The sequence below is a fragment of the Cervus elaphus genome, chromosome 16 (assembly GCF_910594005.1).
Source record: "Cervus elaphus chromosome 16, mCerEla1.1, whole genome shotgun sequence".
NCBI lineage: Eukaryota > Metazoa > Chordata > Mammalia > Artiodactyla > Cervidae > Cervus > Cervus elaphus.
The window spans coordinates 17,393,404-17,418,611 of record NC_057830.1 but is presented as its reverse complement, the minus strand read 5'-3'; the positions used below and the strand labels follow the sequence as shown (position 1 = coordinate 17,418,611).

Genomic DNA, 25,208 nt, shown 5'->3' with positions numbered 1-25,208 from the left:
AATTAGGTCATATAGAAGAATCTGAGACTGAATAAATAGATTAACTAGAAAACTTTGTGTAGGAGGCAGAAAGGAATGATTGAAAAAGCATTAATCATTTAAAAAAGTAAATAACTGCCCTTATAATTGCCCCTCCAATCAACCAACCGCTCAATCATCTATTTATTTTGACTCATTATTTATTTTGACTCATACAGACTTGATTAAAGGGAAGGGGGATGAAAACTAATATTTGCTAAATATCTACTAAGTGCCAGGATCTCTTTCGTACCTGATGTCATTTAATTTAAATGGGATACTGCACTTGGCCTAATACCTGCCTATGGCAGATACTCAGTAAATTGCAGTTTTTATGATAATAACCCTATGAAATCAGTAGCATCATCTCCCTTTTCAGATTCAGGGAGGTTAGGTTAAAAGCATAACTAACAGTAGACAATCAGGAGTTCACGCTCAGATAATCTGTAATGTTCTAGGACCCATAATGAAGGGGGAGGAATCCTCACCCTGAAAAGCAAATCTACTTTTGACACTCAAAGCTTACTTGGTCAAGTGTTGTCTGAGAGACAGAGTAGTCTTCTATGTGGAGTCGCTTTTTGCTCTGGGAAAGGATGCTGAAAATCCTGGCCAGGGAAGACAGTGAAGACGGAAGCTGGTACTGCAACATGTTCCGGTGCTTCTCCTTCAGGACGCTTCCTGGAAAGGCGAGTTCAAAGAACTCCTGTACAGGCTTCAGGTCAGGGTTCGACCCTGCTATTCGTACGACTATTGTATAACCATCTCCAAACCTGAAAGCAGGAAAAAGAAAATCCTAAAAGCAGGGAAAAAAAATAATCCTGAAAGCAGGAAAAAGAAAATCAAATAAAAGACTCTGGGGAAACTTCTCAAAAGAATATTTAACTCTTGGGTCCTGAATGAGAAAGTGGTCCCTGCCAGACCAAGAAATCAGTTTCAGAGAAAAGGAACCAGTTGTCAAATACTGAATACCTATTCTATTTGAGCTGCCTTGCCAAGTGCTTTAGACATGACTTCATTTAATCCACACTTGGACCTCTGAGATATTACAGAGAAACTGAAACCTAGAGAGTTGGTCACTTGCTCATGATACAAAACTCAGTAGTGGTAGGGCTGGGGTGTGGACCCAACACCAGTCAAACCAACTGGTGTGTTTGACTCCAAAGTCTATGCTCCAATCTTACTGGCACGTATAAATCTCCCCATTACATCTCTATAACAAAACCAGAAAGTAGCTATTCCTAGAATACTGACTCTCAGAGAGGTTAAATAATTTTCCCAAGTGCATACAACCAGTAAAAAGTAAAGAGAGAATTTGCACGCAGCTCTGTTGGACTTCAAAGTCCTCATTCTTTGCACTATACCATTTTGTTCAGTTTATTTCCCTTTATTTTAGAACCACTATGTATACACTCACAAAAGAATAAATAGACAATTTCTCATTATGTGGGATCCCAAGGAAATTGTCCCTGTTACCTATTTTTCAGATGTTGAACACTGCCAAGACACCTGAACCGCCCATTGACCATAATTGCCATCCTAGTGCAAAGAGCTTCACATTCTTCCATACTGTAGGGAAACAGAAGGAGGTTTAGTTTGAGAAAGATGCTCCTGTAACCATCAGAACATCACCGTGACATCTGGTGTTTCAAAGAAGCAGATTCTTAGCTTCCTAGAGTATAACTGCTTCCTGCTAGAAATTTCATGAAGATGTAGGGAAAATAATGCTCGCTGCCGTGTCGTTTACAATTGTGAAAAAGCTGAGAATGATCCAAGTGTCTACACAAAAGAGGAATGGTTGAGTAAATTAGGGTATATCCTAATGGAATGCTATTCACTAACAGCTATAAGAAATGATGACACATCTAAATTAAACTGACTTGGAATACTGTTCTCAATATTGTTAAGTGTAAAAGAACTTGGTATATATGCCAAAGCTTGCATTTTTGTTTGTAAAAAACATATACACTGTGTACAGATTTGCAGAGGAAAACTCTGCAAAGATATATTGCCCAGTGATAATAATAGTTGTCTCCTGGTGATATATCAGGTGACCATAATTTTTTTTTTCTTTGCCTTTCTGTGTTTTCTGTTTTTACACAGTGATTATATATACTACTTGGAAAACCTAAAAATTATACAACAACGAAGTCAAGCCAACTCTTCACTACAGACCTGTGAGAGGTGAGCACTACTGATCTCCCTTCCTTGATGATACTTAGGGCACAATTCCACAGGAAGCGCCGGGCTTTGGGGTCCATGCCTGTGGTTGGTTCATCCTGTAAACAGAATAAAATAAGTCCTATTATGTGTTGGAAAAAAATCAAAGATAGGTTTGGTCTTAAATGCAGAAGCATTTTAGAAATAGCCTAAGGTTTAACTTACCATTCTATTTATTTCTTGAAGGATCAAAAAACCAGACCTTACATAAAAGAATATTTCATACTTGTTTATAACCAGTTCACTTTTATAACCGTCACTGAAGTAGAAAACTCAAATTTAATTTTTGTGAAATTAAATTTCTCCAAATAAACAGAAAGGAAAAGGGAAAAGTCATTTAGTTTCAATCATCTTTTCATGACTGACAAGCATATACTAAAAATTATTTTTGTCTAAAATGCTACTGAAGTCAGTTCAAAAATTGAATAAATTTTTTTTTTAATTTTAGTTCACTCTGGCTTAGCCTATTATACTCTACTTGCTGGTCTTCAGTTCAGTTCAGTTCAGTCACTCAGTTGTGTCTGACTCTCTGTGACCCCATGGATTGCAGCATGCCAGGCTTCCCTGTCCATCACCAATGCCCAGAGCTTGCTCAAACTCACGTCCATCGAGTCAATGATGCCATCCAAAGATCTTATCCTCTCTCGTCTTCTTCACCTCCTGTCTTCAATCTTTCCTAGCATCAGGGTATTTTCTAATGAGTCACTTCTTCACATCAAGTGGCCAAAATATTAGAGTTTCAGCTTCAGCATCAATCCTTCCAATGAATATGCAGGACTGATTTCCTTTACGATTGACTGGTTTGATCTCCTTGCAGTCTAAGCGAGGAGAATCTTCACCAACACCACAGTTCAAAAGCATCAATTCTTTGGCACTCAGTTTTGTTTATAGTCCAACTCTCACATTCATACATGACTACTGGAAAAACCATAGCTTTGACTAGATGGACCTTCATTGACAAAGTAATGTCTCTGCATTTTAATATGCTCTCCAGGTTGGTCATAGATTTTCTTCCAAGCAGCAAGCATCTTTTAATTTCATGGCTGCAGTCACCACCTGCAGTGATTTTGGAGCCCCCAAAAATAAAGTCTGTCAGTGTTTCCATTGTTTCCCCATCTATTTGCCATGAAGTGATGGGATTGGATGCCATGATCTTAGACTTACTGGTCTTAGAGGAACAAATTCTAAATCTAAACACTCTGGATAACTTTAAAGCCTCAGTCCAAGGCTTCTTCCTGCAATAACCTCAGTGCCCTTCTCCTTTACAGACGAAAAAGGTCAAGGGCCACTGTTAGTTTGATCTTCTGTCTTCCATTTATCCATATGTAAGGAACTATGACCCAAAGGCGCTACTTAGGAATCCTGAGGCTATATCAACACTCTCCATCTCCAGAGGATGAACACATTGATGGCATACAGAATGGTCCAGAGCAAGTTAAATCCTACACCCAGCCTCAGTAACACTTGTTGGGAGTCTCCATGCCAGAGAAACAAGGTCCTTGGCGTATCTCCCCCTCTGGAACATCTGAGGGCAAGGCAGATATACCCCATGTGTGTTAAGAAGAGGGACAGGGGAGCTTCCCTCTGGTTCTCTGAGGCTATTCCTCATCGGGTGAGGTGGGGCTTGCCGTTGCCGAGCCAGTCATGCACATCCTGGACATCCAGGACTTTAGAATAGAGATGCTTTCCATTCAGGCCAGAACAGGTTTTTCCATGCAGTCACACTCACCAGAAACACCACTGGAGGCCCACCAATCAAAGCCATGGCTGTTGAGAGCTTGCGTTTATTGCCTCCACTGTAGTTCCCAGCATATTTTTCTCCATACTTCACAAGGCCCAGTTTCCGAATCGCCCACTCGCCAACCTAAGAGTGATAAAAAAGCTCTTTGACCTTTGCTGGGTTTGGTAATGTTATCACGCTTTCTTACACTTGCATGTGAGAACTCTTTCACTGAGTATGACCAGATTCTATACGATCATGACCTGGGTAGTGCCCACAGCACAGCGGGCAGCGCTCCCTCTCTGCCCTCCCGGGTGAGCCTGATCTCCCATCCCTACCCCACCGCCACAGCTTCCCACTTCAAAAGTAGCTGCAAAGAGCCAGCACTTCCTGTCGCTGCATCCATAAGGGAGAGCAGCCTGAAGCCAATGGCCATGTGTGAAGGTCACAGCCATAAGGTCAGGATGCCAAAGGAGGCAGGCTGGCTTTCCAGTGCCCACAGTACCTTGCCTACTTCTTTCTCCGGGACTCCTCTCAAAAGGGCAAAGAATTCCACATGTTCTCTTCCAGTCAGCAGCTCTGTAATGGCATCAAACTGAGGGCAATAGCCCATGTTCTGATGCACTTCATGGATGTCTGATAAGATACTGCAAAGAAAAACAAAACTGGTCAGGTTTTTAAGCATTTTGGTATTCTGGTCAGACCATCTTGCCTAACATTCTATACAGTGTGCTTGTGCATGATAAACAGACTAGGGAGCACACTTGTTTATAGCTTCAAGGAACAGCCTTTCTGCCCTCAGGATGCCAGCCCCTCCTGGAAGTCAGGGTTCCTGCCTCCATCCTGCCCAGTCCTTGCCCCTGGTTCCCCCAACACCTCAATCTGCAGGCTTGGTCCCATTTCAGAATTCCCAAGTCCACCCCAACTGCGGCGCTATCTATATCAACAATCTTAGTCACGCTATCCAGGGGCTTTAACACGAAGTGTCCATTCCTGACTTGTGGCCCAGCCATATGCACCGTGTGCTCTGTTGCTTCATTTAAGCCAGAAGAGGCCCAGCAGTTTGGGTGACTTCCCTCTGCTTTTTGCTGCCTATAGACTGACTTGGCCACGGCATGATCCAAACCCCACAGTCCTACTAAATATTCAACCCAGAAACTCCCCTGGTTTTGAAGGTTTTCATGATGAGAACCTGATGACAACAAAAAATGTAACTACAGACACAATTTTACATATACTGGTGGAGGCAGCTTTAAGGCCCCATGAAGCCAATCTAGGGTTAAGGATCCCTGATGTAGGAGGAAGCTCAGTGTCTCATCCAGTCTGATGGCTGCACTTCAGTCACCTCTGGACAGCCATGGGTTCGGCCCCTCAGCAGTATTCACTCCTCTCTGCACATCAGTTTAGTAGGCCCAGGTCCAATGTTTTCCAGACTTGAAGTGCTCACAGACCCGGTGCCTAGACCTCACAGCTTCACTGCCCATACCAGTATTCAGAACCAGGCAATGTGATGAACCTTAGTTTGGACCAGTTATTGCTACTATTCCTATATACCCCAGGAGCCTGGTACTAGAAACAAACCTGGGGAAGCATGTACGTAGCCTCAGGCCTGCTATTCTAGAAATTCTGTTCTCTTAAACCTCCTTTACACTGTTACTAAAACAAATGTAAGATGCAGAGAAAAGTCATGAGTACATTAAGTTCCTTGATGTTTTCGATTTTATTGGCTAGTAGCCCTTTGTCCAAATTGTGAGTCATCCCCCATTTGTACATTATGAAATAAATTTAGTGGGTCACAACTAGTATTATTAAAATGGCATGGCAGAGAGTGGAGTAAGAAATATTGAATGCACTACAAGCAGTAAGAGTAGGTAGTATTTTACAAAATTATTTAAGCTGTATGCCTCTTTACATGTTTTTGTGCGTTTACTTGACTGAGAGGTAAAATGTATTTGCTATTATGGGACATGATCAAAAAGTTTGAAAGCCACAGATTTGTACCATTTCTCCATAGAAAAAGCCCAGAGAAGTTCCACGTATTTAGAATGCTCGAGGGTTTCACTTTCAAGGTTGCCTAGCAGGACTGTACTGCAGGCATACTGTACTCCTTAAGATCAGACTGCTCAGTGGTCTCTGCATTCTCAAATAATAGCCCAGTGGTGACATTCATTGTTGGCATACCCTTTAGAGAGGGCAATTTCACAAGTAGATAACCTTTTATCTTGATGAAACAATGAACATGAACACAAGGACATATTTAGTAAAAAACAGAAACAAATATCCAATAAAAAGGAATTGGTGAAATAAATGTCCAACAATAAGGAAATAGTGAAATAAACTACAGGTACATGTACATAGAGGCATTTTATGCAGCAATGTAAAATTCTACATCTTAGAATATGTAACCCATTGGGAAATAGTCATCATACAGTCATTAGCAGCAAAAAACTAATTTAAAAATCTAGATCTAATATAATCTGAATTTTATAATATATTTATATGTGTATATAAAATAGACATTTGGGTTGATGGGAATGTTGTAAAATTGTATTGTGATAACAGTTGTACAACTCTGCATATTGCCTAAAAGTCACTGAATTGTACTCTTAAAACAACTAAACTGTGTGGTACATAACTTACACCTGAATAAATCTATTACAAAAAATAAAGTGAGACTGAAAGGAAATGTAAATAGTTGTTATCTGTAGGTACTGGGATCATGGATTTTTATTTTCTTCTTCACAGTTTACTGTATTTCAACATTTTTAGAAACTATACAGTGCTGTTATATCAACAAAATCACAATATATTCATTTAAACAAAGTTTTTAGAAAACCTTTGTGGCAAAATAGACTTGTTTTCTCACCTATTTTTGTTAAGGAAAGCATCTCCCTTGGTAACAGTGGTATCTCCCGTTAACATCTTAAAAGTTGATGATTTCCCAGCTCCATTAACACCCAGAAGTCCAAAGCACTGAAAATGATTGGGTCAGTAATATTAGCAAACTACTAAAAATCTGAATATAAATGACTCACAGTTACCTCAGCTTCATTTTTATATAACATCATCCTAAAATGTCACTCTTAATGAAGAGTAAAATATTTTCTAGGTTTTCAGAAGTCATATGGATGTTTAATCATACATTTTATAATAAAACCATTTTAAATGTGGATGTATTTGTCAATATTCTTTGAGTTGTTGGGTTAAAGCCAAAGTTAATGAGTGAAAAACAGTAATGAAAGCCAACAAGTCAAATTTCACCATCAAATCTAGCTAAAGGGCACACAAGAATACAAACATAAATAAAGAGAATATCTTTTTTAAAATCTATTTGAATTTCATTATCATCTTGAATGGATCATAAAATCACTTTCTAGATGTACATACTTTTCTTAAATTGTCTGAGATTATCCAAAATTGTTGATACACAGGGCCACTACTTTTGATATATGCGTGCATGCGTGCTTAGTCACTTCAGTTGTGTCTGACTCTCTGCGACCCCATGGACCATGGCCCGCCGGGCTCCTCTGTCCATGGGATTCTCCAGGCAAGAATACTGGAGTGGGTTGCCATTTCCTTCTCCATTTGATATATGGGGCCTTCAAACTTTCAATGACTGACTGCTACACATAGATATAAATGGAGTAGCCTTTTTAAATCACTTTTAACTTCTTACAGACATTGTTGTTTGACTGGAGTAGAGACAGTCTGAATTAACAGAGGCAAACGCAATATAGATAAAGTGTCTTTACCTCACCGGGAGGAATGCCAACGCAAATCCTGTCAACAGCAGGTTTCCTCTTTCTTCTGTATACCTGCAACCAACAAAATGCACAGAGTCATGAGCTGCAGTGACTCACGGCTGTCCCAGGCAACTGCAGAAGAGGGAATTATGACCTAAACACACCATGAAATTCGACTCATTGATAAGACTAAGTCAGATATTTGATGTGCCAAAGCCTTGGTCTGTCTCTGTGGCAACTGGCTTTTGAATGACCCTGATGCTCAAAATATAAATGAATTTCTTTGTATTTTTTAATCGAATATCAGACTTTAAAAAAAAATATATTTGTCATTAACATCTACATAATTTTTATTTGATATAAAGACATTGCAGATATTTTAAAAATTAAGTTCTATGGGATAAAAATTTGTTATCAAAACATTGCAAATATTGAACATATTACAAAAAAGTGAATTGTTGTGATTCTGGCACCTAGAAAGGGCTGAAACAGATCCTCCTCTTAATCAGTGGGGATTTGCCAGCTTTTTTGAAATTCAAAATCAATCATTTATTCTCCCAACTTCAGCTTTGACTCAATATACAATATTAGATGTTTTAATAACTAACACATAAATGTAAACATGAAAAACAAACATACTCAAGAATGAGAATTCACTTTACAATTATTCTCAGTAGGATTTCTTTAATTAGAGAAGTCTCCATGGTGTATTTTAAGTAAAATTAAATTGACAGAAACTTGGTATAGATGCACATTTCAGGAAGCATGCTCCTTTTATTAAGTGAGTCAACAAAATGCTAGTTTCTAACATATAAAGCTGAAAAAATTGAAGGCAAGTTGTAGCCTGCTTTCACTGTCTCACCTTAGTCAACTCTTTGATTTCCAAGATGTCATTCTGTCCTCCACCATCAAGAATTCTCTGTCTTTCCCGCCTCACATCTTCATCCTCATCATTCAGAGGAGGAAGCTTTGCCTTTACAGGTCTTAGGGGTAAGAAAATTAAGAAGAAAAAAAAAATCAACCTTTTAAGTTATTTTCTTTTTTTTTCCAATTATTTTTATTAGTTGGAGGCTAATTACTTCACAACATTGCAGTGGGTTTTGTCATACATTGACATGAATCAGCCATGGAGTCGCATGTATTCCCCATCCCGATCCCCCCTCCCACCTCCCCCTCCACCTGATTCCTCTGGGTCTTCCCAGTGCACCAGGCCTGAGCACTTGTCTCATGCATCCCACCTGGGCTGGTGATCTGTTTCACTATAGATAATATACATGCTGTTCTCTCGAAACATCCCACCCTCGCCTTCTCCCACAGAGTCCAAAAGTCTGTTCTGTACATCTGTTTCTCTTTTTCTGTTTCAAAGACCCAGTTTCTACATCAGTCCTATAAAATCCACACTCCAGCACTGTCAGTACTGTTGGTCAGGGGATGCCCACGTTAGGAGAATCAGTTTGATTATCTGCTTTGAGTTCAAGTCAACCCAACCACCAGTGAGTGTTCCCTGTGCTTCCTCCGCCGTGACCCTCAAACAGGTGTTCAGTGAGTTCTGCGTGAAAGCTCACCTGGGCCTGATGAAGAATCGGTACTGGATCAGCACAGTGATGAGGAAGAACACCACCCCTTCCACAGCCATGGCGAAGAGATTTCGTCCCACTAAGTCCCAAGACAGTGGTGAGACAAAGCGATTCTCCCCTGGACACCGTGCAGAGATCCAATCAGAATGGAAGCACCAGAGATCATAGCCCTTCCTCAAATTCAGGCTCAAATTCACCTATGTTTTGAACCCAGGTCTCCCACATTGCAGGTGGATTCTTTATGAGCTGAGCCACAAGGGAAGCCCAAGAATACTGGAGTGGGCGGCCTATCCCTTCTCCAGCAGATCTTCCCAACCCAGGAATTGAACCAGGGTCTCCTGTATTGCAGGCAGGTTCTTTACCAACTGAGCTACCAGAGAAGCCTGTGTCTACAAATACCAATGGTTATCACCCATGATAGGGATCTGGTCATGGCATTCATGGTAAAGAAACCGCCTGCGAATGCAGGAGATGTAAAAGACATGTGTTCGATCCCTGGGTCAGACAGATTCCCCTGGAGAAGGAAATGGCAACCCACTCCAGTATTCTTGCCTGGAGAATCCCATGAACAGAGGAGCCTTGCAGGCTACAGTCCATAGGTTGCAAAGAGTCGGACACAACTGAAGCCACTTGGTATATCACCCATGATAAGGATGAAAAAATAAAGGAGTTTCCAAGTCTGACTTAGGGTAAGGTTTTAGGGAAGCGTACTGCAATGCAGTATCAATCAGAATTTCAGAGTCAACATGTATTAGATCTATAACTTCATCTAAGAAATCTAATGCTTCCTTTTGAATGAGACATGCCAAAAATTCTTTGTAAAAAGGCAAGCAATCCAGGGTAATTTTTAGGGTCAGTATTTTAACAAATTATTAGCTTCACTAAGAAAGATTAGAAAGCACATTAAAAGATGCTCCTTTCAGTAGTATATAATGTAATCTAGGGGTTTTCCCTGGCGGCTCAGACGGTAAAGAATTGCCTGCAATGCAGAAGAGCTGGATTTGCTCCTGAGTTGGGAAGATCCCCTGGAGGAGGACATGGCAACCTACTCCAGTATTCTTGTCTAGAGAATTGCCATGGACAGAGGAGCCTGGTGGGCTACTGTCCACGGGGTCGCAAAGAGTCGGACAGGACTGAGCGACTAAGCACAGCACAATTAATCTAGTAACTCAATTCACTTCATTTTATATAAATATTCCTTAAATTCCTTATATATCTCTTTTGTACCTCCAAGCTTAAAAACATAGTTCCTCTTCTATGCCCATTAAATAACATGGCCCATCTAACTATATGAGCAAGTCAATAAAGAATAGTAGTGTGGGCACAGGAGAGATATTTTTAAAGACTCTAAAGGTAGAAAGAGCTGCAGTAAATTACCTTTTTATAGACAGTATAAAAGGTAGTATATGACCCCATCTGCAGGTCCATGATTTTCCTAATAGAGCCAAAGTTTGCATCTTGCCTTTCGATTCTCTGGCCTGTATCTAATTCTCAAAGCTGTGGTTTGATTTTTCCAATGACTTTGACAACCCCCACCAGTGGTACCAGGCACTGGGTCCAAGCTAAAACCAGTATTTTCCCTACCTCCAAAACCATGTTCTCACCTTTCACACAAGTGAAGACAAGACCCAAGCCACAACCAATTGTGCTGACATGAGCCCTATCAGTGGAGGGAAGTCCTAGGCCCAGTCACCAGCCTTTTTCCAAAATAAAGGCCAAAGTATCAAGACCCATGCCAACTCCCATCTCTGCTAAAACATCCTGTAGCCACTGGTGTCACTCACCAAACCTTTCCAAGGCATCAGCCATCGCCTGGTTTTTCACCATGTCAATGAGCCCCCGTCCCAGGCAAAAATGTGGGAAGATCAAGAACACTGACTTCAGGATATCATTGATGTTATTCAGCTTCTAAAAAAATAAGAGAGAGACTGTACGTCTTTTGTGACTCAGGCTAAAAATTTACCAAAGTCTAAAACATGAGAGTGAAGAAAAAGTTTGATTCCTTGAGGTCAAACTGAATCTTTGAGTCAGACACCAATAAATAGTAGCAGCCATAGCTAATGATATATAATGTAGCAAAATTTTTGCTCTTTGGAAAATTTGGAATAATGCTACAAGCATGGGAGGAAAATAAGCAAAGTTTAGAAATATGATTGCTTTTAATCAAAAGCAAATCCACCACAAAACATTTGCTTAGCATTTTAAAAGCAAGTTGCTCATGTCTGCGTCAATATATTTCAGTTTCAGGATTTTGTTGGAATTTAAATAATTCTTCTCAAATACATCAATCTAGTAGTGGCCAAATACCTAACAACTAAGTAAGTTGCTAAGTGCTGGATGCACTGGGCTAGGGTATAGGAGAGATAAAGATGAATAAGAAACAGTCTCTACTCTGAGGAAAAGAAATATGGAAACAGGAAATTACTGCATAATTGGATGTGTTGTCCTGGAGGCATGAACTATGCAAGCTTTGGAAGCACAGAGGAGAGAGACAGAGTACCTCCTATACGGCAGGTAAGCAAAACTTCATGTTCAAGCTTAGTTTTGACAGAGGAATCACAGAACTGGGTGGTAGCTCACATTGTTGGTGAAGAGCTCCAACAAGAGAGTGGCCACGCTGCCACTGACACTGAAGAAGAGGTTCACAATGGTGAGGGCCATGTGGGCTGGGCTGGGGATCCTGAAGCAGGCCGATGGGACTACGGAGGGTTTAAGGAACCATTCAGTCGAAGCCTACCATGTTGGGGAACGGCATGGTGGGGACTATCCAGGAAGGATGATATGCCTCTGAAAGCCCTTGTGGGTTAAGTTAAGGTGTCTGGACAAAAGCAATGACAATTAGGAGTGGACAGGAAACCTTGTTTGAGAGATCTGTAGTTGAAGGAACCGGCAAGGTCACCAACTGAATGTGGGAGACATAAGCAAAAGCAAAGCATATAAATAACTCTAATCCTGCCAGCTGGGGTGACTGGGGGGGATGGTAACGCCATCCAGTGTGACAGGAATGGCAAGAGAAATACTGGGTTCTGAGGGGAAGATGACTGGGATGTGACCAGTCTGGGGTATCTTTCCGTTAATCTAAACAGAGCCACCCACTGGGCAAGTGAGGCTGTGGGGCGAGAGTTCAATGGAAGAGTCAGGGCTTAAGGCACAGATCTGAGAGAGAACAATGTGAGACATTGAGAGGCTATGGTAGAAGCTTCCAGAATGAATGGCATCACCCAGAGACAGTACCTACAGTGGAAAACAAGATGGCAGAGGGCCGAATATTGGAGAAGGCAACATTTAAACAGAAAGGAGTATAAAGGAACTTGTCAAAAGAAACAGAAAGATCTGATCAGAGACATATAAGGAAAAGGAGAAGCAAGAGATGCTATGCAAACCCAGGAAAGACAAACTGCAGAAGTCCAGACTGGTCCAGGCGGTCAACACCACAGGCCAAGTAGAATACAATCATGATAAACACTATCCTCTGGCTCCAGAAATGGTCATCCCAGCATCTCTTTCCACAGAACTCACATTGTTGGTGAAGAGCTCCAGCACAAACGTGGCCACACTGCCATTGATGCCGATGAAGAGGTTCACGCTGGTGAGGACCACGTAGGCCGTGCTGGGGATCTTGAACACGAAGGAGGCTGGGTACATGAGAGGCGTGATGGACCACCTGGGGAGGCACAAAGACATATGTCCACTGGGTCCTCCGCTTTCTCTCAGACGTTGGATTCCATACGCCCCATCCAGAGGTGCCTTACCCATACAGCAGAAGCAGAAGAGCGAGCACAGGCAGGTTGGTAGAGGACACATAGGACTTCTGCTGGAAGCAGATGAAGATGATAATGACCAGCGTGGCAGGAACCACGTAGTTGCACTAAAAGTGAAACAAGGAAACCAAGGTCACCCCCAAGTCACAGACATCTCAGGTCTTCACCATCACTGGACAAGAAAGGGCAGATAAACATATTGAAGAATAACTCTGAATTAATGAAGCCGCAAAAACTATTAATCAAAATACTGGACAGAACATTTTGACAAGCCTTTTACCCCCGGCTGATTTTATAAACTGCATGTCCTTTCTGTCTTTCCAACAGATAAGCCAAGGTGTCACGCTCAGTAAACTTACTGAAGGATGGATTCCCAGTCAGAGTAATTTCAATTTCACAGGCAGCAAGTAAACTGCCATTACTCTTCCTGAAGATGATTGTGTCTGTTTCATCATTAATGCTATATTACAGTCTGCCCAAGTTCAAGCTCTCTTGTAATCTATTTATGAGGTAAGCACTTATAACATCAATGTCGGGACAGTTTCATCACACCAAGACTAATTTTAAAGTCTGTCCTGACAGTGTCTCAAGCATTAAAATGCAGAAATAAAGACCTGACCACAAGACAATTACGGGAATTCACAGCTGGCAGAGCGGAGCACAGGCAGGGAGGTGGCAGTGGGCTTGCCAACTGTTAGAAGAATTTGTAGCTTCAGACTGCAGGGCTCTGTGCCTCAGCCCCATCTTACTCAACTGTGTTTTTCAACAACTTAGATGAAGACACGCTTACAGCAAATTTCAGAGGTTCTAGAACAGGGAGAGATGGATAATATACAAGAAGATAATAGTGTTCCTGAGTCATGGACTTGATCTTTCATCTCTGACTCTATGATGCCTGGCAGAGTTAGATACATAGTGAGCAGTCAGTCTGTATGTGCTCACTCAATAAAGCAATTATTGGATTAAGACAAAAAAACAAAACAAATGGACATCCTGTAAAATTCAGTTTAACAGGGATAAAGTTTTATATGTGCTTTAAACAACCTTTATGTTTATAAATAAATCTATATAAAAAGGTTGAAAAAAGTCAATTGCATTAGTAAACAGTGAAAGAGACCCCATTTAACAATACCTATGAAGCAGAGGTTTCAGTTCTCTACAAGTTGCCAATAAGACCACGCTACTTCCAAAATGCAGTACCCTTGGGCTGAGGAAGAGGAGTATGGGATAAAGATCAATTGCCTCTAGACCCGTCGGCTTTGCTCTTCAAAGAGCACATTAACAATATGGAGTATGGGCCACAGAGAGGCAATCAGGTCAGAACAGTGACAAGTCTGAGAGGCTTGCTATAACCCACACAGACATCATCATCATCACTCACATTTCTACCGTGCTTTAGAGATTACAAAGTGTGTTCTCGTATATCATCTTATCTGAGGAAGATTTAGGTTAAATGATAGGTGTCTTCAAATAATTGAGGGTATATCCAATGGGAGAAGAATTAAATTCTCTGTGTGGCCTACAATTAATGGAACTCATAGGGAGATATATTTCAACTCTGCTTTATAAAAATAATTTGAACTTCAGAATTCTTTGACATCCTCCATATTGGTTCAAACAGAAGCATTATATTACAGGTGACATGAAAACAGATTTTCAGTGGATGGATAAGCTTCCAGTAAAACGTAAGACGTTTTCAAATGATAGATTGAGTTCCTAGTAAGACAAAGAATATCCTGACTTTGGAGGTTAAAAATCTATCAGACAAGTTCAAGGCACTGACTTAGAGTTCTGACTGAGAGTGTTCCACCTCAGTTTCTTTAAAAGGTTGTCACTTAGGGAGTGAGGTGGTGGTGGTATCAGCTGCAGTCCCTTTGGACAGATTTTCTCTGGTATAAGATCAGCTGTGTGCTGAAGGTCATGTTTGGTGACATGAAAGTGTACAATTGTGCCTGCCTTATCCTCTTTCATTCATCTTTGGTTAGCTAGAACATTTCCTGGTAAAGGCCAGAAGCCCCTTCATCCATCCAATCTAGAGCCCTGATGGGGGTTTTTGAAGCAGCAGCAGATGGGTGTTCTTACCATGTCCCAGACAAAATTGGAGAGCCAGTAGATGACAGGCTTCACTCCACTGATGAACTGCAGGTGCTTTGCTTTGCTGACGCGCTCCTGGATCAGGAACACGACAAAGCTGGCCGGGACGAAGGACATCGCAAAGATGACACAGATAGACACAAGGACGTCCACTGATGTGGTCATCCTGAAAAAGACAGTGCAGCTGAGGGCACAATCAGAGGATACACACACACACACACACACACACGAATATCTGAAGCATACCCCAGGGAAAAAGATCTGTTCACCACATATATTTTATTCAGAGTTAAAGATGATTATTTTCAAGCAAAAAAAAAAAAAATCTTGATAATTCACATGCAAAACTACTTCTACTGAGGTCAAAAAGAGTCCACAGCCAAAATGAAACTATTAAGGGAAGTCTAAGAGTGGCCTAATAGCATTCACTTTGTTCTACTATTCTTAACCTTTTATGAGCAACAAGCTATAAATTTTCACACATAAGGGAGTAGTGTAGCTTGAAAACTAAATAACGCAGAAATATTAGTGTGAAACTATTCAAACAACAATCTCTGGCTGTACATGAGTTTGACAACAAAAGAGCATGGCATATCAATCTAACACAAAAATCCCATCAGATCCTTATTATAAGAAAAATAGCCTTATAAGCCCATTAAATAGGATATGATATAAATTATTTCTTTATATAAATTTTATATAAGCTTGGTATAAAGATCCTAGTGACATACATTGATATTCCATACAAGTGAAGCAGAAACTATAACTGTGCTATACTCCATAAACAAGAAAAGAACCTAACATGTATTGATTATCAGCCTTGTGCTGAAGGCCAGACTTGTCCATTTACATGAAATGCCTCACTTAGTGCCAAATATCTAGAAAGTTTAAAAAACCAGATTTAAACCCAGATCTCTATGATTTCAAAGGCTATACACTCTGAACTAGATCATACTGGCTTTAGCTCCATACACACATACACACACATACACACACACACACACACACACACACAGTGTCTCTCTCTCCCTCTCCAGGAATTAATAAACACACAAGCTGATAAAAGTGTGTTTCACTAAGTTTATAAATAGTTGTTTCAAAACAAATGAAATTGATTTTTTAATTAAATATTGTGTTAAGAGTGAGTTAAAATATTTTAGAATCATATTAACAATTTAACTTACTTTAAATGAATTCACTACATGTAATAATGGCTTTAACATATCAGAGGCATCTATCTTGTGTAGTTTAATCTCTGCCCAGCCAATTCATAAATTGATTATTTTTTGTCCAGAGCCTGGACCAACCCAGACATACATAACGTACCTACGTCCCCAGCTGTTATTCTACAACCAGCTTCATACTTCGTTCCCCTGCACCACAATTCCCCCAACCAGACAATTCTCCCAAATCAGACACAGTGACACTTACAGAGCCACTTCGGAGAGCTGCTGCTTGGTGAGGTTCAGTGGGTGATTGAAAGCAGTAATCCCATACTGGCTGGGGTTTGCTCCCTTCTGCAGATTGGCCCGGAGAATGGCATTGTTGATGACATTCAAGAAAGAGCTGATGGCATGCCAGCCCTTGTTGTTGAACCACACCTGAAATAAAACATACCAGGTGCAAAGTACTGCTCCTAACCCCTGTTCCCGAAGGTGGGTGCACATACACAAAACATGCACATAAACTCCAGAAATTTCAGTCACACCTGAAGACAAACATGATCAGAGAACATGGTAAAGAGGTAACAGGGGCCGGGAGGTGCCCAGCACTGTCTGTGAGGTCAGGCAACGTGCTGACTATCTTTAACGTATTTAATCTTCACCAAAGCTTTGAGGTAGACATGGTTATTGCCTCCATTTTATAGATTAGGAAACTGAGGCTTAAACAGGTTAAGTAACTCAGTCATGTTCATAATGGTTCCCCTGGTGTGATTGGCGGCAAAGCAAGTTCTTTTTACAGCCTCACCGATAAAGTTACTAGACTTTTCTGTCATGAATCAACATTATCACGAGCTGAGACTCTGGGGCAACACAGGAATTATTGTTCATCAAAAAGCCACTGGAACAAAGGGCTTTACCTTGACGTTATTTTTCGTGTCCAGTCCTGTCATGAACCTTCCCAAGCTGCTGAGAAATCGGTCTGCAGAACTGTCCTGTGAACAACAAAAGGCTACCTCAGCTGGGATGGTTCACAGGGGAGGAGCAACAGGAAGTCTGGGTCTGTGGACAATGGGACAACTTTGTGAAGGGAAACACGGCTATTGCCTCATTCACTGAAACGCAACTTGAACCCTCTAAATAATAACTGGCTCCTGAAAAATAAGTGACTGGAAATCCAAGCACTGTTGTTGCCACAAGTCATAGGTCTTAAAGGATCCAGGGGGAAACCCTGTGATTCAAAGTCCCAAGAGGCAGATGTCAGCCTGTAACTGGTGGTAAGGGCTCTTCACCATGTTCCCTTGACATCATCCGAAGGCCCCCCGCTACAATTAACATGCAGATGCATCAGATATGGGGTCTGTGGCTCAAGGGAGAGATTCTAGGACAATCCCTGGTGTCTGTGACACTGGAATTCATATCATCTGAACCCCAATTCCAACTTAGAAGTGGGAAACTTGGGATACAGGTAAAGAAAGTGAATGTTTATCAGGTCCTAAAACTAGCTGCCGGTTTAAAGAAAGTGATTCATTTCCTGTTTAACCAATGATTGTTTTAGAAAAGTATGTTTGATGCCCAGTTTCTCTGTTCACTGGCTATACTTAAGTTATTCTGAGAGATCTAAAATCTCTGAACTTGCTTTCTTTCTCAAGCATTTTTGTTTGTTTTGGCTGCATTGGGTCTTCCTTCCCTGACCAGGGATTGAACCCAGGCACCCTGCATTGGAAGTGCAGAGTCTTAACCACTGGACCACCAGGGAAGTCCCTGAACTTGTTTTTGACCTGCACTTTCGAATAGTAAGTACACGCTGAGTGACTCGGTCTTGGCCGGCCCATGATCTCTAAGTGCTCAGTGATGGCTTTGTACTTGAAAATCTTAAACAATAAGCTACCAGGTAATCAGATCTGTCAACTACTCCCATGTACCAGCAACTCATTTTCTGTCTGACATGTCTTGGGATGGGTACTGTACCTTGACCACCTTCAAGTGTTTCTTCATTTGCTTGATGGCATCATTAACTTCTTCACTCGGAGGAAGTGACTGAGAATTACTGGCACCCAGGGAAAATCCACCATACCTAAAAGAATAGCCTGACATTAAAACACAGGCAGTATGGGGCCCATTGTCACTCAGCAGCAGACACTGCCTGAGGATGTAATGTTCAATTAGAGGAACTGTATGTTCAAAGGAGGACCAAAATAGGACTCAGAGAAAGTTTCACCTTGGTCTCCTCTAATGGATCCTGGCAGTCTCTTAACTCTTTTAGCTTCTGCCCAAGTGAGAGGGACCTGGGTCTGATTATACACAGAATGAGACATCTGAGATGTTGAGGAAAGAGAGAATGCTCATTCATCTCACAGATGCTCCTCCCACCCCTGGTGGCTCAGCCCTGAACACGGGTCTCAAGGCAAGCAGATGGGGAGTCAGGATGAGCAGGGAAGACATTGGCCAGAGAGGCCAGGGAGGGCTTATAGATGGGCTGTGGCCCTTTCACAGCAGGAGAACCAGAGAAGGTTCTGCATCCACTCTATTCAGTTAGTCAGTAGGTCCTGGCTCTTGGGGAAAAAAGGCGAAGAAGAAAGGTGGGAGATAGGGTCAAAAAACAAAGTTCTGAGGCAGCCATGTAAGGCATCTCATTTCTCATGAGTAATAATGGGCTTCAAGGACGCTTCCTTTGTTTTTTTCCCCAGTCCCATCTGCTTCTTCAAAACTCAGAGGGATACGGGCAGGGGTGGTGGTGGGGGGTAGAGAGGAGAGAGCCTGACTGCAGCAGAGGAGAAAAGGATTCTAACTTTCCTGATGGAACTCTGGTCTTATTTCCTAACAGAAAGATTGTTATTTGAAAAAAAAACTCAGAAAGATAAATGAGTTGAAATGCAATGAACATAAATGGTTTTGAAGCCTCCTGTTTCATATAAGACCTTCTTGGTTATTACAAAGACCTGAAAAATTGTTCTTGAGCCCCTAGGACTCCTAGGAATCTGATTTGATAATTTTAATTAGCATAGGTTTTTCCCTCACGTCGTGCTTCCTGTCAAGTCCCTAGAGACCCACAAGGAACTTCTAAATCTCCTCAAGGACATCAATATGCAAAAATTCCAAAGGCCTCTGAAGTGGCAGTTGGGCACTGAGCTAAGGGCAAAACCATCCCTAAACCAACAACTTCCCAGGGTCCAAGAAAACTGCATCAAAATCACCCTCCTGAGCTTTAGGAGTCAAGGAAAACAAAAGGAAAAGCACAGAGGAGTCAACTTACCTAAACTCATTCACCCAGATCTTGTTCTTTAAGCTGTAGTGAGGGCCAAAGACAAAGAAACCAGAAATCAGTCCAAAGAAACATTGATCCTTTTCCTGATCATACAAAAGTTAGAAATATCTACCTGGGGATACAACAAAGGGACAGAAATAACTCTACAATCAGGCTGGTGTTGTAGGGTTTCGCCAATGGAAAGAAGCCCTAATCAGCATGTCTTTTCTTCTCCCCATATCAAAACCTTATTATTTTTAGGAAGGTCATGCCTTGTATTGAAACAATTAAAAAACCAACAAAGACGTGATCAAACTACAAACTTTTTAAATTCAAAAATAATAGTTCAATTATGGCTAACATATGGTGAAGTTAAGCTTCTTTCTTGGAAACCAAAAGTAACTGTCATTCAAGCATACCCTTGTCATTAAAAGTCACTGGAACTCCAACTTAGGGGACCAAATATAACCAAGCTGATGGGAAGGAAGCTAAAGCAAGCATATTCTGGGCATCAGCTAAGTACAGCAGTCCCCTCCTTAATTGGAGGGGACACACTCCAACACCCCCCAATGGATGCCTAAAACTACAGATAATACCAACCCCTACATATACTATTTTTTCCTATCACCTGTCATTTTCTTTGAAGGTCAATAGGACCACTATCACATAAAATAAAATGTTACTTGGACATAAGTTCTGTAATACTGTGACAGTCCATCTGATCACCAAAAGGGCCAGGGAAGGGAGCATTTATGGTGTGTGGCTATACTGGACAGTGGGACAATTCCCATCCCAGGAGGGACACAGTGGGATGATTCCCATCACACCACTCAGAGAAGCATGCCATTTAAAACTTATGAATTGTTTGTTACTGGAATTTTCCATTCAGTATTTTCTGACCACAGCTGATGATGGGTAACTGAAACTGAGGAAAGCAAAACTGCAAATAATGGGGGAGCTAATGCATTCAGGACGATGCAGTGATGCCCCAGGAAGCTACACGGCTCTTCTAAGGCTCCACAGAGAAGTTCTGAGAACTCAGGGCTCTCTTGATAATGCCACGTATTTATCACTCATTCCATCCATGAGAGGTACTTTACGTGTATCGTTTCTTTTAATCCTTACAACAAACTACTGGGAGCAACATTATTATCATGTTATATACAGCTTAAGGCTTTAAAAGGATAACTGGTTGCCATGGTCAAATGGCTAATAAGTGGCAGAATTAGAATTTAAATCCAGATTTATTTTCATTCTGGAACCAGGCAACCTCAGTCTTCAATCTGAATATTCATAATACTTCCCATTACCTTTTCTTATCTGAAAGAATATCCTAAACTTCAAAAGGACAACATCAAGCCAAACTGTGATGTTTCCCACCACTACTCAATCTCCTATTTTTTAGGCCTTTAATTCCTCTAATCAGTAACGATTAAGCAGGGGCCAAGGATTGTAAATGATGACCTTTTGGCTATGATCTGCACGTATGTCTTCACCAGATAATCCGAAATGTTTCTTCCTGTGAGGTTCTGAAGGATGTCGGCAGTATTCTGTTTTCTCTGTCATCAGAAAAACCAAGCACATGTGTCTTTATGGGCCAGAATGGGAACAGAAATCAAATCAAGAACAAAAATGACACATGTTCCTCAAACATGTACCACAGTGTGAGCAGACCCTGCCCACAGGGCCTGGACACTGTCATCAGCCGATCACCAAGGCCTGGTCCATTCTGCCCTTTATGCCAAGTCAAGGTGATTCCCAGCAAATTACTCTGAACAGCTAAGCAATAGACCATGAAGTATCATTCTTCACGGTTACAAAAGGTTTCTAGGGAGCAGCACCATTGACTATGCCTAGTGAATTTTCTTCCTTGGAGTTACACTGATGAAGAGGTGAAGTGCTATTTTAAGGAGCAGTAACCACTAAGGACGACTTTTTCAACACTACTTAAAATTCCTTGTCCTCGTCCTGCAACCTGGATGCTGATAAGGCAGCAGAGAGGCATCACAAGCAAGCCTCTTCCTGAAATTCTCAGGAAAAAATGACTCAGAATTGCTTCTCTCACTCACAGCCTCAAAGGATTGTCAAGAGTTATAACCCTCACAGAAGTTTTGCAGGCCAGCCTCCCTAATTCAGCAGTGAGGAAACAGGCCCAGGGACTCAGAGTGACCCATCCAAGGTCACCAGCTCCTCTATGGCAGAGGCGGAGATGAAGCTGCGTCTGTCAGTCTGTCCTGGGACCACCCCTGCAGAAGAGGCTGCAGTCTGACTTCCACAGACCACTGATCCAGAGTGTTGTTTCTGGCTGTATCTCAAACAAGGAAGGACCTAGGCCGACTTCAAAATATGTCATCCATTCCGTCTTCCCAGTCCACCCTACACCTCGCTCACTCAGTCACACCCTGAAAGGACTCACTTGAGGAGGAGGCAGCCCCCCTGCCCCCAGGGGGCACACAGGCAGCATCTTCTTGATTTTGTCACTGCTACACTGGCAGGTGGGCGAGGGGTTCTCCATCGTCCAGTTTCCATTTCGGAAGAGGTCCGTGATGGTCTGGGGGACTGGGGCGGTGGTCCACTTCTCCTCTCCCACCAAGCAGGGCCTTTCTCTGAAAAGGGTCACCAAGGATAGGATCACCCAAGAGGGTCTGGCCTCTCCTGTCGCCTCGGAGCACAGGACCAATCAATAACAACTGCAAATACACATATATCCCCTCACCACTTGGTTACTGATCCGTCCCACAGACTTGTCAGCTACAGACTCATTTTACAGTTAAATACCATGGAACACAAAGAAGGCCTAAGTGCTCATATACTGAACTCAAGTCAACCCAATCACCAGCATGCAATCACTCACCCACGGGTTCACTCAACAAGCACTCACTGAGCATCTACTATGTGCCAGACACTGTCCTGCATATTTGAGAATCTGGGGTGAAAAGACAAAGCCTCTGCCATCATGAAGTTTGTGTTCCCAGGAAAGATTAATTTACAAATAATAATCTTTGATGGCCAAAATGCAAGCAAAATAAAGGGAGAATGTGTGGCGAGAAAGGACCACCTGAAGAGGTCATATATTTCAGCCAAAACCTAAATGATGACAGAGAACAAGCCAGGCAGGGATTGGGGGGAAGAACATTACAAGCAGAAGCAACAGAGCGCAGCTGAAAAGGTCCCCAGTGTTCTACAAATAAGGAACAACAGGAAGGCAGCGGGGCTGGAATGTGATGAGCTATGAGGAAGAGTGATGGGAGATGAGAAGAGGGAGGCAGGAGTCAGAAGACATACGTCTCGGGAAAAGTCTACATTTTATGCTGAAAATCTGGGGAAGAATGTCAAGATTCACTTTTACATGTTCTAAAACAAGTAAAGAATTTGGGGGAGTGAGCCGAGGTGAGAGTGGTTGGCTCACAGAGCTAGGTTGTTTGCAAGCATCCCAGGTGACGAGTCAGGCATTTATGTCTGAGTTCTGAATTACTGTGAGACCACCAAGTCACTTGCCCTCTTGGAGCCTATTTTCTCCACAAAACTGTAAAATGACTTATTTCAATAGGTCACATTTCAACAAGGCATTTCTAACATCCCTTACACTTTTAAAACTCTATGATTTGAAGCCCAGCCACAGTGTTTAGATGATTCTTACATCAAACGAACAGTTTTGTGGATTGCTTTCTGGTTCCAAGTGGAATCTCATCACAAATCTTATGAAATTTGTCCTTCTCCACCTTGGTCATCTTGTTCTTTAGGAACCAATATTAACTGTCAGGATTTACATTTATTAAATACTGCTGCTGCTGCTGCTAAGTTGTTTCAGTCATGTCTGACCCTGTGCGACCCCATAGACAGAATCCCCGGTCCCCGGGATTCTCCAGGCAAGAACACTGGAGTGGGTTGCCACTTCCTTCTCCAATGCATCAAAGTGAAAAGTGAAAGTGAAGTCGCTCAGTCATGTGTGATTCTTAGCGACCCGATGGACTGCAGCCTACCAGGCTCCTCCGTCCATGGGATTTTCCAGACAAGAGTACTGGAGTGGGTTGCCATTGCCTTCTCCATATTAAGTACTAAATACTAGCAAATGTTCAGTAAGTATCCAGAGTTAATTAGAGCCAACAAGTATATAACAGCTACATGTTTAACGAGCACACATGAAAACTTGCACACCCAGGTGGTATGCTCACTGGTCTGTCACCTGCAGGCTCACTATCTTCCCTTTAAAACCTGGAATTCAAGTTTGCCCTTCTCCAGTCTTCCTAAACTTTCCCACACTCTCCATAATCCTTGAATCTGTGGTTAACAACCTCAAGTGCAAATTCTACCCAAGTCTGGAAACCTGAACCTGCTTCTACCTTCACTGAGCTCTCAGAAGCTCCTCACCACTCTTCACTGTCTTTATTCAGAGAGATCTCTGGATATGCCTTCTCCCCATATACAATGACAGTCAAATGAGTATTTCACTGAATTTATTTTATATGCTACCTACTTTAAAAAAAAAAAAAAAAGGACTTTGAAGGAGAATATGACAAAAATATGCAACCCTGAAAGAAGAAAATGTCCATTTTTATAAAAATGATGTCAACTTTTCAGGCTTTTAGAGGGAAGAAACTGACTAGCAAAACTACAAATTATACATAATGGGCGCCTATCTCTGCAGTCAGGTATAGGAGCTGGGGGAAAGGGATCATTATGAAGTACTATTTAAATTAAATATTAATGTCTAAAGCAGAAAACAAATGTCTATAGTCATTTTCCTGGCAGGATGCTAGAAGAGTCTACTGGTCTGTTATGTTTGTTCATAGATGCTAGGGTCAAATCACTACATTAGCTCCTTTAAAATAAAAACTGGTTCAAAGGGTAAATGATGGTCATCACCAGGTGGCATACGAAAGCAGTGCAGAGATCAAACCATGTGACAAGCGCAAGAAGCCAGCTGTGGAGGGGCTCACAGCTCAAGTGGCACTCACGGGATCGGGTTTCCTTCCATACATCGGGTCCCAAAGCCAGGCGTTCCGGTAAGAGCATTTAAGAGCTCCTGGGTGCTCACATCCTCAGGTGCATCATTACTGTAGATACGAGAGGCAGCCAGCTTAGCAACTCATTTAAACCATGAATGGGAGGGGAAAGGCTTTTTTTTTTTTTTTCAAATTAAACACTTTATTAAGTACTTCCCATGTGCCAAATCCTGCCAAGCTCTTAAAATAGAAACACAGAACCCACCCACAAGGAACTCAGCCTCTGGTTGTTTATTTGGTGTCAAGATGACGTACAGCACTCCAAAGTGGAACTTGTGTAAATAAGTGATAAATATGGAGGGGTGCACACATGTGCGCCCACATACATTTACATATATCTATTTTAATGGGAAGCCCATGAATTCATTAAAGATCAGTATTTCAAAAGTACTTTCACAATTAATCATTAGGCATAGACAAGAGGGGTTTTCTAGGGAAAGGAAGGCAGATTTTATGGGCTTAACATTTGCATGGACAACTGGAAAGCACAAATAATGAAGGGCAGAAGTTATAAACACAAAACAACCCATGCTCCACAGCCCCGGGCAACACAAGGTCTGCAGCTGGGAAAGAAAAGAAGGAGGTAAATCTGCACTAAATAGGAAGGAAGAATGGAATTAGAGAAAAGGAGGCTAATTTGCATGCTTATGTTTCTTTTTTCTTTT

At 41.7% G+C, this 25,208-nt stretch overlaps 1 protein-coding gene and 1 non-coding gene across 8 annotated transcripts in view; both read right to left on the bottom strand.

The window, feature by feature from the left end:
* ABCA1 (ATP binding cassette subfamily A member 1) overlaps positions 1 to 25,208 on the bottom strand; it is a 133,169-nt gene that overhangs the window by 3,437 nt on the left and 104,524 nt on the right. For all 7 annotated transcript variants that reach the window (XM_043927175.1, XM_043927178.1, XM_043927173.1 and 4 more), the window contains 20 exons: positions 24,496 to 24,594; positions 21,954 to 22,143; positions 21,002 to 21,096; positions 19,547 to 19,579; positions 18,262 to 18,367; positions 17,211 to 17,285; positions 16,562 to 16,731; positions 15,119 to 15,296; positions 13,028 to 13,143; positions 12,795 to 12,939; positions 11,060 to 11,183; positions 9,264 to 9,393; positions 8,561 to 8,681; positions 7,708 to 7,770; positions 6,822 to 6,928; positions 4,461 to 4,602; positions 3,965 to 4,099; positions 2,191 to 2,294; positions 1,492 to 1,584; positions 545 to 788 (listed from right to left, as the gene is read on the bottom strand). In XM_043927175.1, the coding sequence (XP_043783110.1) occupies positions 545 to 788; positions 1,492 to 1,584; positions 2,191 to 2,294; positions 3,965 to 4,099; positions 4,461 to 4,602; positions 6,822 to 6,928; positions 7,708 to 7,770; positions 8,561 to 8,681; positions 9,264 to 9,393; positions 11,060 to 11,183; positions 12,795 to 12,939; positions 13,028 to 13,143; positions 15,119 to 15,296; positions 16,562 to 16,731; positions 17,211 to 17,285; positions 18,262 to 18,367; positions 19,547 to 19,579; positions 21,002 to 21,096; positions 21,954 to 22,143; positions 24,496 to 24,594 (2,470 nt within the window). The remainder of the gene's footprint in view (positions 1 to 544; positions 789 to 1,491; positions 1,585 to 2,190; positions 2,295 to 3,964; positions 4,100 to 4,460; positions 4,603 to 6,821; positions 6,929 to 7,707; positions 7,771 to 8,560; positions 8,682 to 9,263; positions 9,394 to 11,059; positions 11,184 to 12,794; positions 12,940 to 13,027; positions 13,144 to 15,118; positions 15,297 to 16,561; positions 16,732 to 17,210; positions 17,286 to 18,261; positions 18,368 to 19,546; positions 19,580 to 21,001; positions 21,097 to 21,953; positions 22,144 to 24,495; positions 24,595 to 25,208) is intronic.
* Positions 17,977 to 18,049, bottom strand: TRNAG-UCC. The gene has a single exon. It is a non-coding gene; the product is annotated as a tRNA-Gly (tRNA).